This window comes from Pseudorca crassidens, chromosome 4 (assembly GCF_039906515.1).
Source record: "Pseudorca crassidens isolate mPseCra1 chromosome 4, mPseCra1.hap1, whole genome shotgun sequence".
Classification (NCBI taxonomy): Eukaryota; Metazoa; Chordata; class Mammalia; order Artiodactyla; family Delphinidae; genus Pseudorca; species Pseudorca crassidens.
The window spans coordinates 122,375,654-122,396,870 of record NC_090299.1 but is presented as its reverse complement, the minus strand read 5'-3'; the positions used below and the strand labels follow the sequence as shown (position 1 = coordinate 122,396,870).

Below are 21,217 nucleotides of genomic sequence, written 5' to 3'. Positions count from 1 at the left end.
GAAATGCACAACCTTCTGAGACTGAACAAGGAAGAAATAGAAACTATAAACAGACCAATCACAAGCACTGACGTTGAAACTGTGATTAAAAATCTTCCAACAAGCAAAAGTCCAGGACCTGATGGCTTCACAGGTGAATTCTACCAAACATTTAGAGAACAGGTAACACCTATCCTTCTCAAACTCTTCCAAAATATGGCAGAGAGAGGAACACTCCCAAACTCATTCTACGAGGCCACCATCACCCTGATACCAAAACCAGAAAAAGATGTCACAAAAAAAGAAAATTACAGGCCAAGGTCACTGATGAACATAGGTGCAAAAATCCTCAACAAAATACTAGCAAACAGAATCCAACAGCACATTAAAAGGATCATACACCATGATCAAGTGGGGTTTATCTCAGGAATGCAAGGATTCTTTAGTATAGGCAAATCAATCAATGTGATACACCAAATTAACAAACTGAAGGCTAAAAACCATATGATCATCTCAATAGATGCAGAAATAGCTTTTGAGAAAATTCAACAACGATTTATGATAAAAAACCCTGCAGAAGGTAGGCATAGAGGGAACGTACCTCAACCTAATAAAGGCCATATATGACAAACTCACAGCCAACATCATTCTCAATGGTGAAAAACTGAAACCATTTCCACTGAGATCAGGAAAAAGACAATGTTGCCCACTCTCACCACTATTATTCAACATAGTTTTGGAAGTTTTAGCCAGAGCAGTCAGAAAAGAAAAAGAAATAAAAGGAATCCAAATTGGAAAAGAAGTAAAACTGTCACTGTTTGCAGATGACATAATACTATACATAGAGAATCTTAAAGATGCTACCAGAAAACTACTAACGCTAAACAATGAATTTGGTAAAGTAGCAGTTTACAAAATTAATGCACAGAAATCTCTTGCATTCTTATATACTAATGATAAGAAATCTGAAAGAGAATTTAAGGAAACACTCCCATTTACCACTGCACCAAAAGTATAAAATACCTAGGAATAAACCTACCTATGGAGACAAAAGACCTGTCTGCAGAAAACTGTAAGACACTGATGAAAGAAATTAAAGATGATACAACCAGATGGAGAGATAGTCCATGTTCTTGGATTGGAAGAATCAACATTGTGAAAATGACTATACTACCCAAAGCAATCTACAGATTCAGTGCAATCCCTTTCAAACTACTAATGGCATTTTTCACAGAACTAGAACAAAAATATGACAATTCGTATGGAAATACAAAAGACCCTGAAGAGCCAAAGCAATCTTGAGAAAGAAAAATGGAGCTGGAGGAATCAGGCTCCCTGACTTCAGACTACACTACAAAGTTACAGTAATCAAGACAGTATGGTACTGGCACAAAAACAGAAATATAGATCAATGGAACAGGATAGAAAGCCCAGAGATAAACCCATGCACATATGGTCACCTTATCATTGATAAAGGAGGCCAGAATATACAATGGAGAAAAGGCAGCCTCTTCAATAAGTGGTGTTGGGAAAACTGGACAGCTACATGTGAAAGAATGAATTTAGAACACTCCCTAACACCATACAGAAAAATAAACTCAAAATGGATTAAAGACCTAAATGTAAGACCAGACACTATAAAACTAGTAGAGGAAAACATAGGCAGAACACTCTATAATATAAATCACAGCAAGATCCTTTTGACCCACCTCCTAGAGAAATGGAAATAAAAACAAAAATAAACAAATGGGACCTAATGTAACTTAAAAGCTTTTGCATAGCAAAGGAAACCATAAACAAGACAAAAAGACAACCCTCAGAATAGGAGAAAATATTTGCAAATGAAGCAACTGACAAAAGATTCATCTCCAAAATATACAAGCAGCTCATGTAGCTCAATATCAAAAAAACAAACAACCCAATCCAAAAATGGGCAGAAGACCTAAATGGACATTTCTCCAAAGAAGATATACAGGTTGCCAACAAACACATGAAACGATGCTCAACATCACTAGTCATTAGAGAAATGCAAATTAAACTACAATGAAGTATCACCTCTCAACGGTCAGAATGGCCATCAACAAAAAATCTGCAAAGAGTAAATGCTGGAGAGGGTGTGGAGAAAAGGGAACCCTCTTGCACTGTTGGTAGGAATGTAAATTGATACAGCCACTATGGAGAACAGTATGGAGGTTCCTTAGAAAACTGAAAATAGAACTACCATACGACACAGCAATCCCACTACTGGGCATATACCCTGAGAAAACCATAATTCAAAAAGAGTCATGTACCACAATGTTCATTGCAGTACTACTTACAATAGCCAGGACATGGAAGCAACCAAAGTGTCCATCAACAGATGAATGGATAAAGAAGATGTGGCACATATATACAATGGAGTATTACTCAGCCATAAAAAGAAACGAAACTGAGTTATTTGTAGTGAGGTGGATGGACCTAGGGTCTGTCATACAGAGTGAAGTAAGTCAGAAAGAGAAAAAGAAATATTGTATGCTAACACATATATATGGAATCTAAAAAAAAAAAGAAAAGGTACTGAACAAACTAGGGGCAGGACAGGAATAAAGATATAGACATAGAGAATGGACTTGAGGACATAGGGAGGGGGAAGGGTAAGCTGGGACAGAGTGAGAGAGTGGCATGGACCTATATACACTACCAAATGTAAAATAGATAGCTAGTGGGAAGCAGCTGCATAGCACAGGGAGATCAGCTCAGTGCTTTGTGACCACCTAGAGGGGTGGAATAGGGAGGGTGGGAGGGAGACACAAGAGGGAGGGGATATGGGGATATATGTATACATATAGCTGATTCACTTTGCTATACAGCAGAAACTAACACAACATTGTAAAGCATTTATATCCAATAAAGATGTTAAAAAAAGATGTAAAAATTTTAAAAAAGAAAAAGAAAAGAGCCAGGAACCTCATGAACATGTTCAAAGCTCTAGCAGGTCCTACATAATCTTAAATGAGAAGAGAAACAAGTTAAAAGTTAGGTTATGTTTGGATGATAAGGCTATTTAGGTCAGCTTTTGTGGAAACATGTTCAGCAAATTCCATCCCAAAGATATTAAACTGAGCAATGTATTAAGTTCAGGTTTTTGGATCCTGTTCATGCAGAGCACAATAAAAAAGCTGGAAACCAGTGCTGGAATCAGCTACTTGTGCTCTGGGAACCATTTCCAGGCCCAGTGTTTGCAGATGTCACCAAGAGTTCCTGAAATGGCTGAGTTCTGATGTTGGCTCTTGTAGTGAACCTACAAGTAGGATGTACAGCATGGGGCAAAGTCAAAGCCGCAGCATGGGGAAAGCTCAGACTCACGTGCTGGATCTCACCTTGAGCTAAAGATTGTCATCAGAGACATGCAGGGGAAGGGGGCTACACCACCTGTTCCTTTGGGGCAATACAGTAATAGATGGACAGATGGGCAAAGAAGTAGAATATACTCCACTGTATTTTCAGTTGTATCTATGAGCCAACCCAGAACAGTTCCAATGGCTCCACAGCTCCAATGAGACCCAAATCTGTCCTTGACCCTGAGGGCATCTTTAGACTCCTGGCTTTGTCAAAGTGTCAGACTGGGTCATCCTAAGAGATGCCACGATCACAGTCACCTGGTTACCTCCAAGGTATCCTTAGGACCACAGTGGCCCTCTGGGTAGCCATAAAATAGCACAGATGTGTGACAGAAGGACACAGGAACAGGAACCTCAGGGAGAAGTGGGGTGACTAACAGGGTCTAGTTTTGGGGTGGGGGGAGTGGAGAACAGTCAAAAGCAACGTCCCTGGAGAGACATTCTAGGCAGTACAACTGTGTAGTGAGCAACAGGAAACAACTTGGGCAGACCACTCCAGCTAATCAACAGTTGTAGCCTGAGCCACCAAGGGTCAGAACCTTCAATGGCAACAAGCCCTTCAAGGGACCTCTGACTCATGGGCAGGTGTATCTGTGGTATAGCCAGTGTGTGAACTCCACATTGATGGACGCAGTGAAGAAAATTTGTCCAAGTGGAATATAGAGGGTGTTCATTTTAATTGACAAGGCAATGGTGACATGGCAGCACATGGATGCATTTGCTTAAAGAACAAACAAACCCCTCCCCCCAAGATTCCCCTTTCTAAATAAATGTTCAAAATTACCTAAATTTACATATTATAGGGAACTCAAAAGAATTCCTTTAGATCCCATGCTATGTAGGAAGTAATATTTATGATGGGTAAAAAGAAAATAAAATACTGGTCTAAGCCAGCCCTTCATATGTCACAGGCAAGTCTTCTTATACAACGACCAGTCCAAGACCCGAACCATGGAGAGTGTTAATTGAGGACCTTTCTCCTCTGCAACGTTTCTCCACTCAGGCCATACTCAGGTCTAAACCATTGGTTCTCAGCATGCGGTCCCAGGACCAGTAACATCAGTATCACTTGGGAACTTGTTCATGTGCAAATTATTTGGCCCCTATTGAATCAAAAACTCTGGGGGTGGGACCTGGGAATCTGACTGAAGGAGCCCGCCAGGTGATTCTGATGTGCCCTGAGATGTGAGCACCACTGCTCTCCACATTGCAGTAGCCTGGTCTCGGGTCCAACAAGCCCAGGGTATGACTCTGAGGCTATGAGATGGGAAGGCTTCAGTGGGCATGCTTGGGTGGGATTGGTCTGTGACAACGGGATCCCGCTCTGTGTGGCCAAGGTCAGCGCAGTGTCTGCCTTATCACACTTCCTTGGATATGGAAACCATCAATGCCAAGACAGTTTATTGCTAATGAAACAAAGTTAGACAGACTCAGTCTTTTGTTTCTGCCATTCCTAATCCTCCTGTCCTGGGCCACTGGCAGAAGTAGTTCATGCCCAAAAGGAAAATTGGGTTACTTAAACCAGGGTTTCTCAATCTTGGCACTATTGACATTTTTGTCATGAGGAGCTGTCCTGTGCATTTTCAGCGGCATCCCTGGCCTCTACCCACTACATTCCAGTAGCAGCTCCTATCCCCCCTCCCCTCCCTCTAAGACGTGACCATCACAAATGTTTCCAGATGTTGCTTCTGAGAGCAAAACTGTACTGGGTTGAGAGCCACCAACTGAAACCAAACCATTTCCTTCAAAGTGGTGACAAAGGAGGGATGTGGTGGGAAGAGGAGCAGGTTTCCAGCGGCCCCCGGGGTGACTCACGTTGTCGGAATGACCATGCTTCTGTCTCCACTGCACCAGCACTATCTGGGCGATGACCAGGGCACAGAGGAAGATCAAGACCATCTCCACGTGCACGGCCTCATGGCCGTGCATCCTGTACATCCTCTCCTGCCGCAGGCTGGAACCAGCAAAGGAGGTCAGCTGAAAAAGCCCTCAACTCTTGCACATTTAGCAGAACAAGAAAAATAGGTGGGATTCATAAGAAGCAACTGGGAATTTCAAATGTAGGGTTTTTGAAGCTTTGATTACAAAGTTTTCCAAAGTCCTTCTTGGTTCTTCCCTTTCCCCTGGGCTTGGGGAAGGGACAGCTGAAAGGAGGAGCCTGAGTTTGTCAGCAAAACCAATTCCTCTCAGCCCTTAGCTTTCCCATGTGCTTTTGGCCTCAGCCTTGTCCTTTCAAGGAAAGTGATGGGGCCAAAAGCTCACTGATGGGCCCTGGGAAGACCTGGGTTCTAGCCCCTGATCTGCCATGTTGATCACCTTGGGAAAGTCACTTATTCTATTTGAGCCTCAGTTTCCTCATTTGCAAATCTCAAATGATGATCCCTCTGTACCTCACAAGATTGGTCTAAAACTGTAAAGCACATATATATTTTATTTGTACCTATATGAAGAATAATAATTGCTATTAGGTTGAATCATATGAAATTGCCATTTTTGAAAGTAAAAAAAAAGAACAGTCAAATATTGGTAATTTCAAGTAATTGCTAACATTCTCAAGTACAAGGATATCCTGCAGATGGTGCCTGTGAAGAGAATATTATCCGCGGGGCTACAGAAAACTCCTGGGTTGTATAAATCATTTTCATTATAAGGAGAAAGAAGAGGCCTAATTATTATCTTAGGCGCAAACATTCAGAGGATGGACTCTTTAATTTTATACAATGGTAGAGAAAACCACTAAAATATTATGTCATCTGGTTTAACTTCCTACAGCAGAAGTGGTCTCTAAGGGAGTCTAGAGCAGAGGCTCTTGACCTGGTCTGTGAGTTGGAAATCACTGGGGAGCTTTTAAAAATCACAGTGCCCAGGCTGGACCCCAGATCAATGAAGTGAGCATTGCTGGGTGTTCTGGGCTGAACTGGGTCCCCTCAAAATTCATATGTTGAAGTCCTAACCCCTAGGACCTCGGAATGTGACTGTGTTTGGAGAGGGGGTCTTTAAGGAGGCAATTAAGGTAAATGAGGTTGTTAGGACGGGTCCTAATCCAACATGACTGGTGTCCTTATACGTGAGGACACAGACTCCCACAGGGAAGACACAAGGAGAAGGTGGCCACCTGCAAGCCAAGGAGGGAGGCTTTAGAAGAAATCAAAGCCTGCCGACCTCTGGATCTTAGACTTCTAGCCTCCAGTCTGTGAGAAAATAGATTTCTGTTGTTATAGCACTCAGTCTGTGGTGCTTTGCTATGGCAGCCTGAGCAAACTGATAGAGATTTCCAGAATGGGATCCAGGCATCAGTAATTTTTAAAGTTCCCTGTGTGATTTTAAGGTGCAGCCAAGATTGGGATTCACTGGCCTAGAGGAGAGAGCAGTCCGAGATCAAGATTAGGGAAAAGGGGGAAAAGTATGAATCTTGCCAATCAATTATTTTATAAATACTGGTTAGCATTATCTTTCACCCCAAGTGGGGAACCATCAGTCACAAAATCTCTTAGTGTCCACTTATGACTGGTCACAATATATATTTAGTTAGAGCACTGATCAAAAAGCACTCCAGGGTAACATTCTGGGACCTTTTAAAGGCACTTGTTGGGTACCTGGGTTGAGTCTTTGTCTTTACCAGCAATTCTACAGAGCTGCCTCAGTAAGAGCCCCATCCAAATCCCAGGGGTGCCCCCTGCTGGAGAATGCACAGAAATGAGCCCATAGACCCTCATAAATATTCCTGCTTGAGTTCAACTTTCCTGAGATGGAATCTGAGAATGTTAGTGCTGGGAGGTACCATAGATGTACTGAGACCCCTTCATTTATCAAAGGAAGAAGCTGAAATCCACATCAGGTAAGCAACCTGCATAAAATTACATGGCTATTAGTTTCTGTGTTGGAAGCTTAGCTTAGGAGCCGAGAATGATTTCTAGAAGCTCTTTTAAAAATATATGCACTCTTCTGAAGAAACGGGAAGTGCAAGAAAAATAAAAGGGTACAAGCACTTAGTTATAGTTTTTACAGCCCCAAATACCAAATAACTATTTAATATTTTCTGTAATGAGTGGACTTCTACTTAGGCCATGTAGATAGAAGAGTGAATTTATCATCAGTCTAAAAGAGGGCTTGCATAGATATCAAACAAAATATACTTTATGACATTAATCTATTTTGTGCATATACAGTAAAATGCATCTCAGATGGTTAACCTATGTGGAAGTACTTTGGAAAGTATAAAGTAGTGTACAAATGTAATAAACATTTCTACTTTGATTAGGAATACATTCATAATTGACAACCATAAAGCAAAAAAGGAGGAACATTTCACTTTTATTTCATTTGGTGCCCATAGGGGTCCAACGGTCCCACAGTAGGTGCCACAGCACAGGGGAAACAGCCTATAAAGAAAACCAGATGTGTCTTGTGCCTCAGAGGACAAGGACATACAAGGACATGTATTGAGGGACATACGCATTTGTGGGACTGCATGGAGCCTACTGCAGAAAACAGATGAAATCCCTGTGGCTTTGGTCTATACAATCACTGTGCACACATGGCCATGCTAACCCATCTTCTATCCTGGGAAATTTATAAATAAAATGATGGCTTCATTTAATTTCTCAAACTGTTAAGATGGAAGTCTAATTTTTAGTACACCAGCTATAAAAGAATACAAATCACTTCCTTCCACTCATCATCTGCAGGAAGCTTTGTCTGAGAGATCTGAAAAACAGAAAAAGTTTTCTTGTTTTCTTAGCTTGCATTTTAAAACATTACATGAGAAAAACCCAAACCATGAAAAAGAGTGATGTTTCTTAGTACTGGAATAATTTAGGATGAAAGTGTTAATAAAATATTTGCTTATGGAACAAAAACACACATACACATACACACCCTAAACAAAACAGTAATCAGGTCACTATTAATAAATACTTGATTCTTCTGTCTAAGGTCAGAGAACCAGATGAGGCCCCATTCCTGTGGTTTTGTCTGGCAATTCAGTCAAGGTTGTAGGGAGTGGCCTCCTAATGGGCAATGTTACCCTGGCTTCTGGTATATGATCTGTGAATTGGAGAACCTCTGAAAAACATCTGTTTTGCTGGTGTCTTAAATGATGCCAATGAGTAAATATCATCTCCAAGTTCAAGGTTTTAGAGTCAGAGCTGACCAGCTACTTGTTCGCAGCATTTTTGTGTCCTCCTGTCTATTTAATTTAAACCCTGACCCCAGGGAAGGGCGGTAATGTGGCCTTGCCCTTGCACACTGAGCGGGAGAGCATAGAGACCGTCCCCAGGAAGTGCTTTAGGCTGACCCACAGAGTGTTCCCACATGCTGCCTGCCTTCCGCTGGTCACTGCTAATCCACTACCTTGGGTCATTTGAAGCCTTTAAGGCCAATCTTCGAAAAGACATCATCGTATAACCTTCATGGAGAACACAGGCTGCTTAATCTCTAGTCCAGTAGCATCAAAAGCTAAAAATCCCTAATGATGGCAAAGAAGAGAAGGCAAATAAAGCATCTGTTACACAAATCTGACATTAACCAGCTTTTTTTCCCTTTGTTTTCTTCAAATGGAATAAACAATTCTGACAGATGGAAAGAAACAGCGCCATTCTTATTTCAGGCTAGGCTTTCTCTGACTTGAGGTCAACAGGTTCCGTAAAACACCTATGCCTTGGTCAGAGGCTGGAGAGGTTCCCTTGTAAGAGAGATGAAAGCTCCAGGTGATACAGCTAAGCAGAGGCTTGGGCAGTATCTGCACAATGCGAGGGCTGGCTGGATGATGCCAGGAGAGGAAGTGGGTGAGGCAGCAGGGGATGCTGGCAGCTTCTCCCGGGCTCTCTGCCCACTGGTGGTCCCACCAGGTGGTCCCTGATATCCAACTGGAGGTCACAGCACCTGGGCTCAAGGCTGCTTTCCAGGAGCAAAACCTTAGTGGCAACCCTCAGGGAAGAGCGGTACCCGAGTCCCCTCGTTTTGTCTGATAGGGCCCACTCGTCTGACATCTGCTTTGGGGGAGAAAACACTGGATGGGCTTGGAGCCCTGAGCCATGCAGCCACCCAGCACCACCCAGCACTAAACATCGAGCTGACTGGGGCTTTGGGTGACCCAGGGCACGTCACCAACCTGTGTTTGTCTCCATTTCCTTCTTAGAGACTGGAGATTGACGTAAAAGCTGCTCTTGTCTACTTCACTGGAGTACTGTGAGTATAAATAAGACAATAGATGAGAGTTTTGTAAGAAGGTGCTTCGTCCAAGGGCCAATTATCTCAGTAAAAGTTGTAACCAAAGACCCCCTGGGTCCTTTTCCTTTTGCTATTCAAGATCTTTGGGTTCACAGTGCTTTTTGTTCAGATAACCTTAAAACAGGGAACTGGGTGTTTTGTTGAGAAGATAAATCCCCTTTGACTTTTACAAGCAATATAGCCCCGGGCATAAATGTGTCGCTATCTATCAGATTCTAAGCCTTTTTATTGAAGTATAGTTGATTTACCATATTATATTAGTTTCAGGTGTACAGCAGAGTGATTCAGTATTTTATAGATTATACTCCATTAAAAGTTATTACAAGATAATGCTATAATTCTCTGTGCTATACAGGGTAACCTTGTTGCTTATCTATTTTATACATAGTAGTTTGTATCTCTTAATCCCACACCCCTAATTTGCCCTCCCACCTCCCTTTCCACTTGGGTAACCACTAGTTTGTTTTCTATATCTGTTAGTCTGTTTCTCAAGCCATTTTAAAAGAACTATGATAAATTATTCTACAGAAGACCAGGAAAGCTTAGGGAGTGGAAATTATAGCTGAAAAGATTTCTGCTAAATATTGGATATAGTTAAGAACTTCCTTAGATCAAGTGATATTGAAACAATATTCTTATTTCCTAGGGAACAAGCACACGATGATGATGATGGAAATGATAATGATATACTTAGGGACATCTCTTTCCTAGTAATAGTTCCCTATAGCACAATATTTTTTTCTAGGGTGGAATCTACTTTTGGACAATTTTTTTCTGGTATGTAAGCCCATCTGGGATCCTAAGAGGATTTATTTTGGAAATTGAAATGACACTAAGACTTATGCTTATCTGAAGGATAAGCATAAGGATAGACAGGAAAATTCAGAAGAGTAAAGACTTGGCTTCTCAGCCACTGAAATCTATAATACAGCCACAGAAATTAATTGAAAGCATTACTGGCCCAGGATAAAGAAGACAGATGAGTGAACGAAACACAGAGGCCAGGGACAGACCCAACTCCCTATGATAAGCAGTGAGAAATCAGTGAGAAAGAAATGGATTGTTCAATAAAGGGTGCTGAGACCCTTAGCTGGTCATTTGGGAAAAATGTAAAGCCGGATCCATACCCGGCTTCAGAAGGATCAAATATTTAAATGTAAAAAGGAAAATCTTAAAAGGGCTAGAAGTAAATATGGGTAAGTATTTGAATACTCACGCAGTGAAGAAGGCATTTCTAAGTATGACGTGGAGCCCAGAAATTGTAAAGTAAAAAAATCGATGAATTTTGAGGACATAAAAATCAAATACGTTAAAATCACCGATATTTGAAAGACAAATTAAACTGGAGAATATACAACATATGAGAAGGCAAGAAGTGAATAACTTGAATAGAAAAAGAGCTTTTGCAATTTAATCCAAAAGAGACAAAACATTTCCAAAGGGCAAGGCACATGAACAAGAACTTCATAAAAGAGGAAATACAAATGGCTCATTTATGAAAAGATGTTTCAACTCACTAGTAAAACCTTTGGAAAAGCCTTTGTGAAAGAAGACTGATTGTGCTGAAGACCCTTGGGAAGGCTGAGGGGTGGAGGGGCCTAGCACTTCTGGAAGTGTGGGTGCAGCTGGGTGAAAACAGAAGGTTCGGTTAAGAGTGGTGGGAGGCTTTGTGTCCTTCTCCCCTGCACCCCACCCCTAGGGCAATTGGATGGGGCTCAGAGGCCCAGGAGCTGGGAGGGAGGGCGGAGGCACTGAAAGCCTGTGTCTGGAGGAGGGATCCCAGTCCCGTCCTCTATTAGGCCCCACGGGCATTGCCTTGCTCTACAAGGCCCTGTGCATCTCTAACCTGGAAACACAAAAACTTTTTTTTTGTCTTTTCTAACTCTTAAGAAAATATTTTGAAAGTTTTGTCGCTGGTTGAGTAGAAATTGACAGAAGAGGGCTGGTGTAGAGTGGAGGCCCTCAGGTGGGTTGAGGGAGAAGGGCGGAAATAAAGAACAGCCCCAGCCCTGGGAAATCAGAGATAGAGTTTTTAATTTGCCCACCCCCCTAGGCCATCCGAAGCTGGTGTCTAAGGAGATGGGGTCCCCCTTGTAACTGCACTGCCTCTCTCCCTCCACTGCGGTGGGGTCGTTTGGAAGGAGCTAGGATCAGCCTGGAAATCCTAAGTCTGAGAAGTGAGGAGGTAAGGTGTGCGGCGGGGGCCCTTCCTACCCCGGGTCCTTGGGGCGTCTGATGGCACCAGCGCTCCTCCCTGGTTTCTGTGCTGCCGTGGGTTGAACTATGTCCCTCCACGCCCCGCCCCCCCCAAAGATATGGCCAATTCTTAACCTCTGGTACCCATGACTTGATCTTATTTGGAAATAGAGTCTTTGCAGATGTGATCAAGTTAAGGATCTTGGGATGGGATCATCCAGGATTTACAGTGGGCCTTAAAGCCAACGGCTGGTGTCCGTATAAGAGAAAGTCAGAGGGAGATTTGACACCCAGAGACACATAAGCACAGAGGAGAAACATGCAGGAGGAGGCCACGTGAAGACAGAGGCAGAGACTGGAGATAAGCAGCTATAAGCCAAAGACACTTGGAGTCCCCCGAGGCTGGAAGAGGCGAAGAAGGATTCACCCTAGAGTCCTTGGAGCAATCACGGCCCTGCCTATACGCAGGTTTTGGACTTCTGGCCTCCAGAGCTGTGAAAGAGTAAATTTCTAATGTTTTTTTTTTCCCTTTTCTGTCAATATTTCTTTTATTTTCTGTACTTTTAAAATAATTTTTATCAGAGTACAGTTGATTTACAATATTGTGTTAGTTTCAGGTGTACAGCACGGTGATTCAGTCATACATATACATGTATCTATTCTTTTTCAGATTCTTTTCCCATATAGGCCATTACAGAGTACTGAGTAGAGTTCCCTGTGCTATACACTAGGTCCTTATTAGTTATCTATTTTATATATAGTAGTGTCTGGATGTCATCCGAATCTCCCAATTTATCTCTCCAGTAAATTCCTATTGTTATGGCAGCTCCGGGAAATGGATACACGCATGTCCAGCCCCAGCAGGTCTTTATACACTCCGGTTTGCAAGCAGCGGGGCGGGTGCGGAGGGCATGACCCCTGTAAGCTCTGGGTCAAGCAGGCTGCACAGGTCCCGGGTGGACCCTGCAGGCAGGCCTGGCAGAGCAGCTTGGCTTATAATCTTTAGACATGTGGCATGTGGGACTTTATTTGTACTCTTGCCCTGGGCCTATCAGATGTGGGCCTGCCACTTGGCGGGGGATGCTGGCTGCCAGACAGCACATGGAAGACGAGAGTACTCTTTGTAAAACCATCCAGGACTAGAGAAAAGACTTACAGATATGGACCGTCATCATTCTTCCCGTGAAAAGGCCAGGTAGGTCCCCTTCCAGCTCAGCCTGCCCGTCAACAAGTTCTCTCTGCTTACGGAAGCTTCTGAACAGTGTTTTAGTGTCTCCCCTTAAATATAAACAGATGGCCAAAGATCACCAAGTCCTTGAGTCAGGAAAGGGTTCTGCAATGATGACAAGGACCCCAGGCTTTAAAAATGGAAACAAACAAAAGCTCTTAGAAATGAAAAATTTGAGAACAGAAATTGAAAATCTCATGGAAAAGTTGAAGATAATTTATGAAATTCCCTCAGAAAGAATAACCAAAAACCACCAACGGAAATGGAAAAGAAGAAAGAAAATATATGAAAGTTAGAGAATCTGGCCAGGAAATCTCAAATCCAAAATAGAGTAGTTCCAGAACAAGACAACAAGATGGCTGAAAGTAAGAAATTTAAGAGAACTTCTACAAGAAAATTCCCAAGGATTGAAAGACACCTGTTTTCAAATGAAAGGACTCCCAGGTGCCCAGCACAATAAATGAAAAAAGAGCCACGTCAAGTCACACCAGTTGGAAATTTGAAAATTGTGGCTCAGAAGGAAGAGCCTATCCAGAGAAAAAACGCAGGTCAAATGTAAAGCATCAAAACTCAGGATGGCACTGACCCCTGAACACCATCTCCACAAGTCACAAAGAGAGCAGAACAAAGTGTTCAAACTTCCAAGGGAAAATTACTTCTATAGACAAACTACCAATCAAGTCTGGAAGCAGAATGAAGATATTTATGGACATGCAACATTTCAAAAACATTCATCTCCCATGTGTCCTATCTCAGGATGCTCGACTGAAACAACAGAGTAAAATGAGAAAGAGAAAAACCGGATTTCCAGGAAAGAGGAGTGCAACCAGGAGAGTCCCCTCCAGGTGAAGGGATGCCCCAGAAGGACGGTGGAGGGGCATCCAGGACTGGTGTCTGGGCCTCAGACTGGGGATGCGGCCAGCCTAGACTGGACCAGGCATGGGGGTTTCACCAAGTGCATCTCCAAGAAAAAGATGAAGTCGAGAGATCAGCCAGTGTGTTCTGGCATGTTGAGAAGATCCATACAATTCAAGCAGTGGGTTTGGGGATGAATGGGTGACTGGTACACAGAAAACTCAGGAAACCAGAACATGAAACTCAAGGGAAAGCAGAATAGTACAGAGTGCATGTGTAGCAACCCGGCTGGGAGTGACTACTACTCACTTGAGTCGCTAACGTAGGCAGTGAGTGAAGGCTTAGCCAAGATGTGTGATGTAACTAAATAGAGAGGATGGAAGAAAGGAAAGCAGTGTGGACAGGCTGGTGGGAGAGAGTATAGTTCTCATCAGCCACAGTAGGGAATCAATCAGATAACACCAGTGACTAAAAATCAAGAAATGCTGCGTGATCGTGTTATTGAAAATAAGGAACACATACCAGAAAAAATGGGTGGAATGGTTGAAAATTGTTGCCTCTGGGGAGTGGAAATCAGGAATGGGGAAAGGTGAGTGAAAGTGAGAATGCTTTTTTTGTTTTAAGTCTTACAGAATTATGTATGAGTCTTTAAATTTGGGATGTACAAAACTTTAATAAAAATCAGCAATAAAAAGAAAAAATTCCCATAACAACAAGGTATAATTTTCACTGAAAAGAATGACAAGGGGGAATATAGCCCTCTCACGCATGTCACGTGTGGGTGTACATCAAGACAGTTTCTCTGGAGAGAAATTTGGCAACCCATACCAAAACTGTAAGTGTTTGTCTATTCTAGTGTAGAATGTTCTAGGAGTATTCTCTAAGGAAATGAAGAGACAATGAAGGATGACACAGGTGTTCATGTAATTTTATTTATAATATCGCAAAACTGGCAACAATCTACGTGTCAGTGTGTGAGGGATCAGTTAATGAGTTATGGTATCTCTCTGCAAAGGAAATCCATGTAGCTCTTTAGAATGATGGTGCAGAGCCATATCTATCAACGCAGAAATATTTCCATGACGTATGGTTAAGAAAAAATGCATGCTCCAAAAACAGCTGTGTATCATATGAACCTATCAGTGTCAATGTGCAGTTATATAGAATGAAGAACAGGGACATCCAGAAGAGAGAGAGATCCAGAAGAGTTACCAAAACGTAGCCATGACCCGTGGGTGGTGCTGGAACTTGGGATATTTACTTCTTTTTTTATATTCGTCTATACTGAATATATTCTACATGAATACGTCACTTAGAAGAAATCAAGCAGTCGTGTTTACTTGGCCCTCTCCTTGCCACTTCTCCTTGTCTGTCAGTTGCCAAGCCCTTTTCTTCCTATCCCTGCATCATCATTCCAATCGACCTCTCTTCTCCTTTTAAGCCAAATCTCACTTTTGAGTTCTAGATTCTTCTAATGAAGTGACTTCTACACAAATCCACCTGGATGTCCCTCAGGCACACGAACTCAACCTGCCCCAAACCGAATACATTAATTTCACCTGAACTGCTCCCATTTCAGCGCCCCCCACCTCCCCCGATAACCCCACATCCCATCTACCCAATCGCTCAAAGCAGAAACCTGGGGCACCATTGTTGATCTAACCCTCCGCCTCCAGCCTGTCACGCTCCCGTTGACGCTACCTCTAAAGACCTCGCAAACCACTTCTTTCCTCCTCTATGGCCTCTATACCATCCACGTTTTCATTCATTCAACAAATATTTATTGACCACCTCCTGTGTGCCAGGCACTGAGTGGGGCTGGCATACAGTGGAGAATAAGACAGACGAGGTTGTGTTCTCATGAATAGAGCCTTGTGTACGACAGAAAGGGTGGACAATAAACAAATAAACAAAACAATTACCTAATGGAGTAAATCCTAGAAGAAAATAAATACAATGTGTGATAAAGCATAACCGGCGGCAGGGGAGGGGTCCTGACTCTAGATGGGGGGCGGGAAGGCTCTCTGAGCCAGGAGAGATGGAGATGGAGCCAGGCACCAGGGTGCTCCCCTCCTCCCGGGGCCCTTGCCTTCGCCTTTCCCCTCTTCAAACAGTGAGGTGATCTTATCAAAAGCCAACTGATCACATTAGCATCCCCCTGGCCACCCTTGTTAACGTCCCTCATGAGGCCTCGTGTCTCTTTCTGGCCTCACCTCCGTCCACTGCCCCTGCACACCCTCTGCTCCAACTAAGCAGAACCTTCTGTCTCCTGAATGCTTTTTCTGCACCACCAGCCTCCCTGTGGGTTGCCCTGGACCCACTTCCTCCAGGAAGCCCTTCAGATTTGGCCCGTGAACACTGTTGCCACACTGCACCGTCACTGATGACTATTTCCATGTCTGAATCTGCAGGAGGGCAGGGCTGGGCCACCCCCCCTGCCACTACTGAACCCCCACTGGTGCCGGTTCTCATCCTTTCTCACCCCAGCTGCTACCTTTCCCTTTCAACTCTTCCCTCATGACAATCCATCTGATAGAGGAATCTTGCTAAAACGAGTGACAAAGGCAGAACAGTGACCTCAAACTACTGATGTTCCTAGGGCACATGTGAGCCGGAGGAAAGGGTGTTAGGTTTGGAGCACTGCGTCCAGCGATAAGGAATTCATGTTACGGGAGGAGGACAAAATTCCTGTGCATAGAGGGGAGGGGAGGGCTGTGAGGCAGAGAGCAGTTTTGGGGCAGAGGTGGGTCTTCTCGGGGGACGATAGAGCCTGCAAAGCAGACCTCAGTCAAGCAGAGGAGGGAACACATGAATCCACACTCTCTGCTCTCTTGCACTCCAACTTTGAGGCATCTCAAAAGCACACGAGGCTAGCTGACTCAGCAGACCCCAGGGGTGCCGCTGAGCTGGGGGGAGGTGGATGGTGGGGAATGGGGCAGACCTCTGCCACAGAGAGGTTGGCTGGGAGCTGCGCAGACTGTGTCCCAGGTCATGGGGTTGTTTGCTCATTCGTCCACTCATTCACTCTTTCAGTGAATATTTCTTGACATCCTGCCATTTGCCAGACTTTTTTCAGTGCTGGAACCCTAGTAGCTAGTAAAGCAGATGAAGTGCCTGCTCTCTTGGACCTCGGGAGGTGTCAGAGGCTCTTAGAGAAACAAATACACAAATAGACTACTTCAGGTGGCAATGGCGATGAAGGAAAATAAAACAGGGCGAGGTTCAGAGTGAGAGGGTGATATAATATATAGGGGGGTTAGTAAATTTTTACTGGGTGCTCAGTAACCCTATCTATTTTTCTTTTGTTTTCCCCGGCTCTTGTAAAGTCTGGTTTAAACCAGCACTTCTCAAACTTTGATGTGCCAGGGGTCTGGTTAAAATGCAGATTTTAATTCAGTACGTCTGGGGTGGGGACTCAGACTCTCACTTCTAAATAACTCTCAGGTGACACCTTGGCTTCTGGTTCCTGGACCACACAGCTCTGCCTTTGGGGCTAAGGGGAAAGCTGTGGGTCCCTCCCAGTTAACAGAGGGACCATGCCTCCTGAGGGCGACGGCAAGACAGTGATGTCAGCCTTAAGGGAGAGCAAACAGCAGCAGCAAAAGTGACCCTTGCCAGTCTTCTGGCCCTCCTGGTGTGCAGAGGTCTTCATCCATAACTCTCTCTGGATGATCCGGGTTTGGAACCAGCAAGGAAGCCATGGAGTTTCCTTAGAGCTTCTCCATTTTGGAGACGAACTCCCAAATGCATAGTGCAGGACATGAGGCCTGCAGCAGCCTAGCTCTCTCCCTTATCTTTCACTACAAGCCTTCATGAACCCTGGATTTCTACCAGGGTCACAGTGAGTACTGCTCCCTCTCCCCTTTCCCCAGGGTCTCCATCCCCCAACAATGTTCTTCACCTCCAAGCAATTTGGTACTGCTGTTCCCTCCATTTAGAATTTCCATTCCCCTCATGGCCACAAGATCAGATCTCACTCATCCTCTGAGACCCAGCTCAAATGCCATGCCCCCCACCAGCCTTGCCCATCCCCCCTGCCAGGAGCAATCCCTTGCTTCTTAGAAATCCTACAAAGCTTCACTTGAACCTGTTTTTGGTTCAGTGATTTCTTCCTACCCTCAATGAGTTATTTGTGTCCTAGTTTTACTTTCCTTCCAGGATGTGAGCTCCGAGAGGAAAGGCCCACCTCTAATCGTATTCTTCCCCCCCTCCCTACCCCAGTTCCCAGTACCTGGTCATGACCTAAGAATTGTCCTATGAATGAAAAATAAATGAACGATTGGGTTTGAAATCACCACCAGCAGGAGGAAGAACATGCTAGCCCAGTGATTCTCAAAGCTCAAGCAGCAGCACCCTCTGAGAACTGGTTAGATGGCAAATGGTCAGGCCCTACCCCAGAGGTGAGGCTTGGAGATCCTGGGGGCAGAGCCCAGCAATTGATCTACATCTACTTTTCAACCAGCCCTCCAAGTGGCTCTGACACTTGCTCCAGAGTGAGAACCATAGAGCTGAGCCTGATGTACATCCATCATTCCTCAGCTGTCCTCCTGCAGTGCCTCGGCCTTCACCCAGTTCCGCCAGGGAGCAAGGAGGAGAGAGGGGTGCAGCCAGCACGGAGGGCAGGGAATGGATGGATAGGGCTGAGCAGAAGGCTCATGCTGGAAGAGACAGAGTGGGTGGGGAGACATGGAGGGAAGGAGGAGAGAGGAAAAGAGGGGAAGGGGAGAAGGAAGGGGAGAAGAAAAGGAAAGAGGCAGAGAGGGAAATGGAGAGGAGCTCGGCCTCCTGGGGTGGGGTGGGGCGGGGTGAAGAGATAGCATTTTCCAGAAGGTCATTCCTCCCTCCATCCCCAGCCAGTCCACACCGGGTGCTGGCGGGGGACCCTGGAGACCTGTCTGTGTGGCCTCCCAGCCCCTGTGCGGGCCTTGGGACCCCAGCCTGGTGTTCCCCCACACCCGTGCCCCACACCCGATACTTGCTCGTGCTGGGGGGGCGCCTCCAGCCCCGGCGTCGCCCACGTGGCCATACCTCCGGTGCACACAGCTGCTGCCGAGGGTCTCCGAGTCTGCGGGCGGGGGCTGCCCAGATGCCCAGCCCCAGGCAGTGCGGTCCCGGTACCAGCACGGGGAGCCTCCTGCAGAGCAGGGACGCTCATGATGGTCACCATCACCACTGAGGAGACTCTCTGGGTCTCGGGGCCCTCTGCAGTGTAGCCATTCCATCAGCCGCCTTCACTAGTGAAACGTCCTGCGCCCCCCACCCCCCCACCCCACTTCCCGTGCTCTGGGCTGGACCCAGTGGCTCTGTTACCAGGCTACAGAAAGGATAAGATGTAGGGAGTCTAAGAGTGAGCAGTGGAGATGAGAGAGGAGCAAGGACGAGTGAGGTCATTTTCTCCTCAGTTCTCTCCCTAAAAAGTGTTCATCAGAAGACAAGAGTTCAGGTGATGGTCCATATGCCCAGAGACTGACTCTCTGCTGCCTGCCCAGCCCCCTGCCCCTTCCTCCTCAGTTATCTGCAGACTCAGTCAGGTGGGACAGCTCCCTGGTACAGTCCCATCGGCCCCTCCACAGATGGCAAAGGAGGGAAACTCCACTGTGGGAGAATGCAGAGCCCCTTCACCACTGTGCTCCTCCAGGACCTGGGTCTTCCCCTGGGACATCACCTGAAGTCTTGTCTTCTGGGTCCAGCCCATGTAATTTGCAACTTTGTTTCCCAAATTGAATGGTTGGCAGCTGACTCTATCATCAATGTGGAAAAGATGAACTTTAGTCCTGTTGTTTAGCGGTAATTTCTTCAGCATGTTAGCCCCAGTCTGCTGACCCCATCCTCTCCTGGTCTAGAGCCCCGAGGTGATTGCAATGATGTAAGAGAAGAAATGCGATAATGTCATAAAGGTGCTTGAAAAACAAGGTGGAATCAAGACTAGATAGAAAAATATGGTATATTGTACAGGAAGAGAGAAATAGACCCATGGGACGGAGCAGAAAGACTCCAAATGGACACATACATTGACAGGAACTATTTTTATGAGAAGAATGGCAAATCAGCAGGGAAAGGATGGACTGGGTAGTAATTAGCTTACCCATGTGAAAAAAGTTACAGCATAACAAGACAAAGAGATGGTTTAAAAAGCAAAACTTTAAGAAGACAATTTAAAAGAATATCTTTGTCATATCAATATAGTAAAGATATATTAAACAAGAGTCAAGAAGAACAAGCCATGAAGGAAAAGATTGATAAGTTAGTCTATGTTAAAATGTAAAATTTCTGGGCTTCCCTGGTGGTGCAGTGGTTGGGAGTCCGCCTGCCAATGCAGGGGACACGGGTTCGTGCCCTGGTCTGGGAAGATCCCACATGCCATGGAGTGGCTGGGCCCATGAGCCATGGCCACTGAGCCTGCGCATCCGGAGCCTGTGCTCTGCAATGGGAGAGGTCACAACAGTGAGAGGCCCACATACCACACACACACACACAAAAGTAAAATTTCTGTACAATGGAAAGTTGCCATTAAAAAGAAGCAAGCTGAGAGGAGAGACAGCAGAAGTAAGAAGAACTACAATCCTGCAGCCTGTGGAACAAAAACCACATTCACAGAAAGACAGACAAGATGAAGAGGCAGAGGGCTATGTACCAGATGAAGGAACAAGATAAAACCCCAGAAAAACAACTAAATGAAGTGGAGATAGGCAACCTTCCAGAAAAAGAATTCAAAATAATGATAGGGAAGATGATCCAGGACCTCGGAAAAAGAATGGAGGCAAAGATCGAGAAGATGCAAGAAATGTTTAACAAAGATCTAGAAGAATTAAAGAATAAAAAAACAGAGATGAACAATGCAATAACTGAAATGAAAACTACACTAGAAGGAATCAGTAGAAGAATAACTGAGGCAGAAGAATGAATAAGTGACCTGGAAGACAGAACAGTGGAATTCACTGCTGCAGAACAGAATAAAGAAAAAAGAATGGAAAGAAATGAAGACAGGGCTTCCCTGGTGGCACAGTGGTTGAGAGTCAGCCTGCCAATGCAGGGGGCATGGGTTCGTGCCCCAGTCTGGGAAGGTCCCACATACCGCAGAGCAGCTGGGCCCATAAGCCATGGCTGCTGAGCCTGTGCGTCTAGAGCCTGTGCTCTGTAACGGGATAGGCCACAACAGTGAGAGGCCCGTGTACCGCAAAAAAAATAAGAAATGAAGACCGCCTAAGAGACCTCTGGGACAACATTAAATGCAACAACATTCACATTATAGGGGTCCCAGAAGGAGAAGAGAGAGAGAAAGGACCAGGGAAGATATTTGAAGAGATTATAGTTGAAAACTTCCCTAACATGGGAAAGGAAATAGCCA

At 44.8% G+C, this 21,217-nt stretch overlaps 1 protein-coding gene across 1 annotated transcript in view; it reads right to left on the bottom strand.

Annotated features, from left to right (window-relative positions):
* RNF175 (ring finger protein 175) overlaps window positions 1-19,036 on the bottom strand; it is a 76,869-nt gene extending 57,833 nt beyond the window's left edge. The window contains 3 exon segments of the mRNA XM_067734646.1: window positions 5,175-5,313; window positions 8,029-8,066; window positions 18,845-19,036. Of these exon segments, the coding sequence (XP_067590747.1) occupies window positions 5,175-5,313; window positions 8,029-8,066; window positions 18,845-19,036 (369 nt within the window).
* Between the last annotated feature and the right edge of the window lie 2,181 nt (window positions 19,037-21,217).